The sequence below is a fragment of the Callospermophilus lateralis genome, chromosome 15 (assembly GCF_048772815.1).
Source record: "Callospermophilus lateralis isolate mCalLat2 chromosome 15, mCalLat2.hap1, whole genome shotgun sequence".
Taxonomy (NCBI): domain Eukaryota; kingdom Metazoa; phylum Chordata; class Mammalia; order Rodentia; family Sciuridae; genus Callospermophilus; species Callospermophilus lateralis.
This window is the reverse complement of record NC_135319.1, coordinates 67,952,052-67,960,068: the sequence shown is the minus strand read 5'-3', so window position 1 is coordinate 67,960,068 and position 8,017 is coordinate 67,952,052. Positions and strand designations below refer to the sequence as shown.

The window sequence follows — 8,017 nt, the reverse complement described above, 5'->3', positions numbered from 1 at the left end:
ACCCAAGTAGCTGCAAGATGTGCAGCTCAGCAAGGAGCAGGCAGCCCTGACTCCGGATCCGGAGGGTTTTATTATTTTTTTCCACATAAATTACACAAGCACTTTATAAAATGGTTACACAGAAAACACCTTATTAAGTGCATAACTTAAGCCCCCCTACAAACAGGATCTGGAGAAATGGGCTGAGTTTGTGTGAAAACCTGTCTGTGCGTACCTGGGTGCAGCTGGGGTATGAGGTTGGGGGCCCAGTAGGCCCAGTGAGGCTATTGTGTGTGGAATGGTGTGTCACTGTGTATCTGTAGCTTTGTGTGTCTTTGAGAGAGAGTGCCATGCTATTCAGGATGAATCTGGGCAACCCTTGGCCTGTACCTAATAGTGAGGGTCAACAGTGTGAAGGCTATGACCCTTTGTGTGCATGACACTCTGCCTTAGGTCTTCATGTATGGTTCTTGGGTGGTACCTGGAGGGATAGTGACATCACCTCTATGTGAGCCTAATGGTTATTCAAGTGTGTGATGAGGAGTGGGACAGAGAGGGGTTTCCCAGGGCAAATTCAGATGGCAGCCCTGGAGATCCCAGAAGCTCTTGTCCAAACCCATCTCCCTGTCTCTGTCCATGGCATGTTAAAATTGAAATAAAATGAAATGAAGGAACACTGAGAGGACTCTGAACATCTCCAGAGGACGTGACCTGGGGGATCGCGCAGGCTTCTGGGAAGGGGTCTCCATCCCTGTCCCCAGCGCTCTTTTCTTCCACTTAAGACCGGAAAAGTGATGGCAGGAGCGTTAGGGGCCGGTGCAAGGGGAGCAGCTTTCCCCTCCCATGTGCAGTCCGAGGCGGGGAGGGGTGGGGGAGAGTCCTGGCTCTGAGGTCTCAGAGGCCCTTAACTCGGCCTGGGGTCCCCCAGAGTGAAGCGTGCAGGCTCACTCGCACGCCGACGCCACAGATGTGACGCTAGTGATCTTGGTAGAGTCGTCAGACCAAGGCTGCAGGTTCTGCAGGGCGAAGAGCGACGAGTTGTGTACACACAGTGGGTCAGCCGGCAGCGGCTGCGCCAGGCTCTTCTGGAAGGCCTCCTGCTGCAGCTGCAGGAGGATGCGGTTTGCCTGCTGCCTCTCGGCCTCACGCTCCTCCGCGGTCTGTCGCCTGTACCGGGAACAAGCTGTTACCCGCCAGGGCACCAACCCGGCTCCCGCGCGTGCGAGGGTTCCGAGCGCGCTCCCGGGAGATAGCTTCGGTGAACATGGCTCCTGTTTGCAGCCCCCAATTCCAATTTAGGCTGTTTTAACACATTCCATCTACTTGAGTGTCCTGATTCTGATAAAGGCTGGGAATACAGCCCAGTTGGTAGAGTGCTTGCCTCGCATGCATAGGCCCTGGGTTCAATCCCCAGGGCCACGGGGTGGGAGGAGACTGGGAAACCCAAAAGTGGATGGAGCTGTATCTCCCGGAGGAACTGTGGGTATGTCCGCTAGGCCTGAACTGCTGGGCCTCCCATGTGAGCGCAGCGCCCACACCCTCACCCCCTTAGCTAGGGGTAGGTTGGCAGGTCGTCTCTCCCCACCAGTATGGGAGACCTGGCGCCGCCCCAAACCCAAAGAGCCTCACCTCCCCACGAATACACAGAGGCAAAGACCAGCGTTTAGACCTCTCTTCTCTCCTTTCTCTGAACCTCCCCCAGGGCTCAGATCTCGTGCACCAAGCCCTGTGCCCTGCCCCGGGCTCCCGCCGGACCCACCAGCTTCCTCCGAGGCAGTCTTGGGAGGCGATGACTCACTTATTCCATTTAATGCCTCCCCTCCACCCTGTCAACTGAGATCAAACGTCTGTCTCTAAGGTGGACAGACCTAATGGGAGTCCCCGGGGCCTCCAGAAGCAATTTGTAGGCGATCGATGAAGCCGCGCGAAGCCTGTGAGGGCTTCTTCCAGCGGCCGCCGCTAGCCTCCTCGCGCCGCCCCTTCTGGACTTTTCATTCGGTGTATCTTTCTGCCTCTTTCTACCCCTTGGTTCCTGTGTTTTAAACTGCATCCAAATGTTTCTCTTCATTCACTCTGTGTTTTGTCTATTGTTTTTTTTTTTTCATCCCTTTCGTTTTCTCTGAATTAAGGGAATTTCTTTGAAACGAAAATGGCGATTTTAATCATCCAATGCTTTCCTTTATTGTACATAAGATTTCCTTAGGCTGCCTGCCATGCTCCCTTTTTCTCTTGGAGTGGGGAATCTATCTTTGTCCCTCTCCTTTGTGTTTCAGTTTCTCTCTTTGCTTGTCGCTGCCTTTCTGTGTCCCCACTCTAGTTTGATGCGTGTGTGAGGGGGTTGCCTGGCTTCTTCCCCTCCCTTAGTCTACAATCCTTAGTAGGCCTTGAAAATACCAGCGACCCCTCCCAGCTAGCCCAAGCTCCCTCTTTTACCAGTTTTCAAAGGGTTGAAACAGAGTCCCCCACCCCTTCCCCAGAGGCAGGAATGTTGATGGGGGGCGGTAGACTCGCGGCCCGGGCTTCCTTTGTGGCCCCAAGGCGGAATCCCGAGCAGATTCCTCGCCTTCGTTCAGAAAAAGAGGAAACTCCAATTCCTTCCTCTCTCCCCAGGCCCGCCCGGCCCGGCGCCGCCGCCTCCGACGACTTTGCCCAGACTCTTGCGCTCCCCCCCCACCACCCAGAGCCTGAGCGTTCGAACTCGCGACAATGCGTTTGGACCCGAGAATGCGGGCCAGAAGCGCAGGAGGATGTAGGGGTGCAAGAAAGTGTATCTGGAGAATGTTCCAGTGTCTGCAGAGAATAAGGCTACTTAGGGGTGTGGGGGACGCTTAGTGTCCTCAAAAGTAGGGGAGAGAGAAGAACGAAAATGAGAGGGATTGACGTATAGCATGTGAAAAAAAAAATAAAAATAAAACGTGTAGTAAGTGTAATTGTAGTGTGTGACAGGAGAAAGGAAAATGTCTTTTTCTCACACACCCATCTGCTCCTAATTGATCCCCCTTTCAGTGGGACCCACGAAACCTAGTCACAGCCGGCGTGGATTGATTTTTTCCTCCCTGGGTAGGGAACCCGGTGGGGAGGAGGCAATCAGAAGGGCCCAGCCTGCGTTCTGGGGCCCCAGTCGCCCTGCCGGGAGTCCGGATGGAGCGCAGAAACAAGATGAGGCCCGTTTCTGCTTCCATGTCTCTGGGACAGAAGAGGTTTCCCCGGTAAATGAGAATTTGCACAATCAAAAAGCCTCTGAGGATTCACTGAGCCCAGAGGTCCCAGATACACAGTAGTCTAACACGCCTGTTTGCCCTAGCGGCGGCGGAGACCAGCCGCATCTACATCGGCACAGTTCAGAAAGTCCTGAAGCCACCGGTAAAACAGAGCTAAGTGTCTCCAGTCCCACCTGGCTATTGGTCTTGATTGCTTCCAGCTCCCCGCGAGCCTTGCAGAAGCCCGCTCCACCGAACCGATCAGAAACCAGCGAGCAGAGGGAGTCTGTTTGCCCAAAGAGAGCCAGCGAGCAAGCCGAGAGCAGCCAGAAACTGTGCCGCCCGCGGCAGGCCTTCCCTACGTGCTCACCTCCACTTCGTCCGCCGGTTCTGGAACCAGGTTTTGACCTGAGCGTCGGTCATTTTGAGAGCCTTGGCCAAAGCTGCGCGCTCCGCGGAGGCTAAGTACTTCTGGCGGTGGAAACGCTTCTCCAACTCGCAGATCTGCAGGCGCGTGAAGGACGTGCGCGGCTTCTTCTTCTTGGGGGGCGTCCGGTTCTGGTAGGGGTGACCTATACGGCGTGTTACAGTGAAGGGTGAGAGGGCCACTGGAGCGGGAGACAGACAGACGGCAGAGGCAAGCGGCAGAGCGTCAGGAGGCGTCCCAGGCCCGACACCACGCGAGTCAGCGAGCGCAATGGCTGGACCCCTCAAAACAAGACCACGGTCCTCCCAGCAGCCCTCAGCTCCAAGCCCGCCACGGGAAAGGGCACCCTTCCGCCCGCCAGGCTGACGCCTCCTCGGCAGCCACCACCGCCTAGGCCTCCCTAGCCCGGGGCTCCCCAAGCCCAGTGGCCTCTTTGCTCCCTTCCTCCCACCCAGGGTCAGTGTAAGGAGAGTTAAAGGTCACAGCCCCTGGCCTCCAACCTCAGAAAAGCAGGCCAACACTAAGAGGCAGAGGGTAATCAAGGTGCCTGACTCTAGGTCTTGACCTGAGCCCCTTTACAGCCCTTCACAGACATAGCATATACCAGGTGTGAACTTACAGATCTGTGCACACAAACAGGACACCCAGACAAGTACAGACACAGCACAAGCACACAGGACACAGGCAATAGGAGGCCATAGTCATATACTCCCTCAGAACCTCCTTCAGTCCCAACACAGGACTAGGATGGACTGTGGCTCCCCAGAGTAAGCCCTGTGCTGAGTGTATAGACAGACAGACAGACAGACACACACACACACACACACACACAACAGTGGTCTCCCTGTCCCAGGATCCTAATATATGTATATCCAGGAGAGTGGGTTCCTAGTTGGGGGTTCCTTCAGAGCCTTCAACACTGACCTAGTCTGGGTAGGGGAATGAGGTGGGCACAAGGCTCTGCCTACTCAGGCCTGCCTGAGATCACCTGAGTTGGAGCATTGGGGCCCCATGAGTGAAGGTTCTTCCTGGAGGCCCACAATGCAGCAGCTGTTCTGCTTCTGACAACAACCCCCCCCCACACACACACACACAGGCTTCTGCCACAGTCCCAGAATCTGGCCAGAAGCTCCAAATGCAGTCTCTGTGCTTCATAGAGGGCCTGGAATTCCTTGGGATTATCTAGCCACGTTTAGCTCTAAAATTCTTCTCCCAATGTCTTTGCACACGTGTGTACACCCCCCCCCACACACACTTTCACAGTTGGGCCCTGGAGCTGGGCTGGGATTCCCAGCTGCAGCCAGCAGAGGCCTGGTTGTCCTACGTCCCCTCTCTAAGGCCCAGACCAGGAACCGAGTTCAATTCGTGGCAGTTTCCCAGTGGGGTTTGGGGATCTGGCCTGCGGGAGGATCATGGTCTCAGATCCAGGGAAGGGGAAGTAAGGGCCTGGGGAACAGCCGTGCCAGAGTCCGAGCTGAGTGCCCAGAGCGGAAGCGGGAGCGGAGGGACCCGGGCTGAGCCAAGGAAGGAGATGAGAGGGCAGGAGCCAGCCACCTAGTGCAGTAATCATCCGGAGAGTCGTCATCCAGCCACGGATGCATTATTCACCCAGGAGACAACAGAGGTGGGCCCTGGCGAGGACGCCCAGCCGGGACAGAAAGAAAATGAAGAACAAGCTGTCTCCGGCGACTCAGCCCCGCGCTGCCACCGAGAGGAGAAAGTCTACTCTCCGACAAGGACCTGCCAGCTCTGCTTTGCGGGGAACCGGCTCTTTGCCGGGCCTGACAGCACCATGGCCACGGGAACTTGGTGTGTGTATGGCGGGGCAGAGGTGGGAAACCTGTTCTTGCATCTAACTGTGGGGATCCTAGCCTCGGTCAGAAAATCGCAGCTGGGGCTAAAGAAACACTTTGTTCACATCGCACCCCTTTCTCTGAGATCCCTGAGCCTCAGATGTTTACAGAAGATAGTCTTGAATCTACAGCCTCTTCCCTCTACCTGACTGGACCCCAGGATCCCAAGAGAGGGGACCAAGGATTGCTTCTTGGAGCAGGGGTCCTGCAGGAGAGTAGGAGGGACCCAGGCTGCGAGAACTCTTGGAGCACAGAAATTCTGGGAACATAGAATTCGGAGGACCACTGAACTTGGAGAAAGCGAGGAGAGGAGCTGGGCGACCTGGCACTCAGGGGTGTTCAGGGAGCCACCAAGCAGGGAAGGGGTAGTGCAGAGCCCGAGCCACGGCCAGGCGGGGCGCGCGCGGGCCGGACTCACCTGTGAACCTGTCCTTTGTGTATCTGCGGTTACTCTCCATCCAGGGGAAGGTGAGGCCGGTGAGGTTGTTGACACCCGGCACGGCAGGCACAGAGGGCACAGTGGGCAAGCCAGTAGCCAGGGGTTGGGGGTGGGCCACGGCTCCAGCTAGCGGCCTGTGCGCTGGCACCCGGATCACCCCGGCAGCGCTCAGCGCCCCCCCGCCGCCGCCGCTCCCTCCGGCGCCGCCGCCCGGACCAGGGCCGCCCGCCAAGGCCATGTTCACATTGTAGGAGCCGGCCAGCGGGCCCATGCTGCAGGCGCCGCTGCTGCTTGCGGGGCCGCCGGGGCCGCCCGGGCCGCCAGCGCCATAGGCCCCCGCGCCCCCGGCCCCGGCCCCGGCTGCGGAGCCCCCGCCTCCATAAGTGTAAGCGCCTCCGACCAAACAGCCAAGGCCGTATTCTCCGTCCTGGAGGCGAGAGGCCGGCCCCATGCAGCCGCCTTGGTCCGGGCTGTTGAGGATCTGGTCAATGCCGAAGCTGATGGGCTCCGCGTGGCCCGGGTGGAGGTGGTGCGGACCCAGATGCTCCATGCTGGCCCCGGCCCCGGCCCCACAAGGGGGCCCGGGCGGCGGGTGCTTGCTGCGCTTGGTTATGGGGGGCAGCAAGCAGGGGGGCGCGGAGGCAACAGCGGCTCCTGGCTGCGCCGGAGACTTGAAGACGAAGTGCGCAGAAGGGCTAAAGTAGGGGGGAGGGGAGAGAGAGAAGGGGCTCCGTATTCTTCCCTTCTGCGGCTTCTCCTTCCCCTCTCCGGCTGCTTGCTCGCTGTTGACTCTGGGACATCAATCACCGGGCGAAAAAGCCCTGTGCTAGCGAGCCTCGCAGTTTCGGCCGGGTCTCTCCATTGGCTGTACGCTGAGAGGAGCGGGGTGAATGACAGCGCGGGGGAGGGGGAGAGAGGGGGAGAGGAGGCCAGGAGCCCAGACAGATGCAAGAGCCAGAGACAGAGGGACAGAGACCAAGGCTCTGAGTAGTTCCTGTAGAGAGGGAAGAGGGGAACAATGAGGAGAGGCTTAGAATAAGAAAGAAAAGGAACAGGAAGTGGCCATTCCCAGAGATGGACAGACAGACAGACCCAAGGAGGGAGAAGTGAGAGTCCTTTGCCTCTCCTAGAAGGAGCCGCTCCCTCATTTTTGACTGGGCCAAAGAAGTCCAGCCCACCAAGCCTCTGGGGACGGGTGTCCTGCCCAACTGGAGAATCTCCCCAAGGGCTCAGCTGGGAAACACCTGTCACTCAACCAGGCGATTTACTCCAACTTCAAGTCCGGCTTGTTAGAAGGTAGAAGACTTGTCTTCTCCCAGGTATGGAGCCCAGGCCCTGAGGCAGGAGGGTGAGTTCAGGCTTGTCCTTCTTTAAAACAGGGCCTATGAACAGCTAGCTACATATTGTTATAAAAAGCAGCAGAGAAACCAACTCAGCCCCTTTAGAGAAATTAAGGAAGGTAAGACTTCCTGAAAGGCAGGTACAAGTCAAGAGAGTTGGTTCAGGGCTTGCTGCTGGGGTGCTCCATCCTCAAGATACCCTTTCCATTTAAATAAACACAATCTTCAAGAAGCAATCTCCACTGTGAATGAATCCAACCAGTTTGCTTTACTTTCCACCTAGCACCTAGCCCAGGCTGGCTATTCCAAGCAAGAAGCCTTTAAACTACAGTGAGAAGAAGGAATCATTTTTGTTACTTTTGGAGTCTCAGGGCAGGAGACCTAAGGGCTTAAGGCAGTGGGGGCTGGGGTTGGTGGGACTAGGATCAGGGAAGTGCATCCAGGACAAATTTAGGCCTTTTCAAAGCTTTGCCTGTGGCTACCTGGCTGAGAGCCCAAGAGAGAAGGAGGAAACTCCCTTTTTCTGCTTCCTCTCTTTCCCCTCTCCAGTTGGGAAAGGTCTGCTCCCTCCTAGGAGCGAAGCTCTGAGAAAGGGAGGTCCCATTCAGATTCAACCTTCTGGGAGGGTTTATCTCTATCAGGTAAGATGCTAGAATGTGAAGGCTCACATTCTACCATTCAAGTCTCACCGTAATCTATTTGTTTTGGTCATGTCCATCACTTCCACTTGAAAAGATCTTCTTGAAGGCAGGAAGTGGTTTACTCATCTGTGTCCCCCA

General features: G+C 56.8%; 1 protein-coding gene across 1 annotated transcript; it reads right to left on the bottom strand.

Moving 5' to 3' along the window:
- Positions 1–923: 923 nt before the first annotated feature.
- Positions 924–6,448, bottom strand: Tlx1 (T cell leukemia homeobox 1). The gene is made up of 3 exons (XM_077105468.1): positions 5,878–6,448; positions 3,550–3,751; positions 924–1,146 (listed from the first exon to the last, which is right to left on the bottom strand). The coding sequence occupies exons 1-3, from the start codon at positions 6,446–6,448 to the stop codon at positions 924–926; spliced, it is 996 nt and encodes a 331-aa protein (XP_076961583.1).
- Between the last annotated feature and the right edge of the window lie 1,569 nt (positions 6,449–8,017).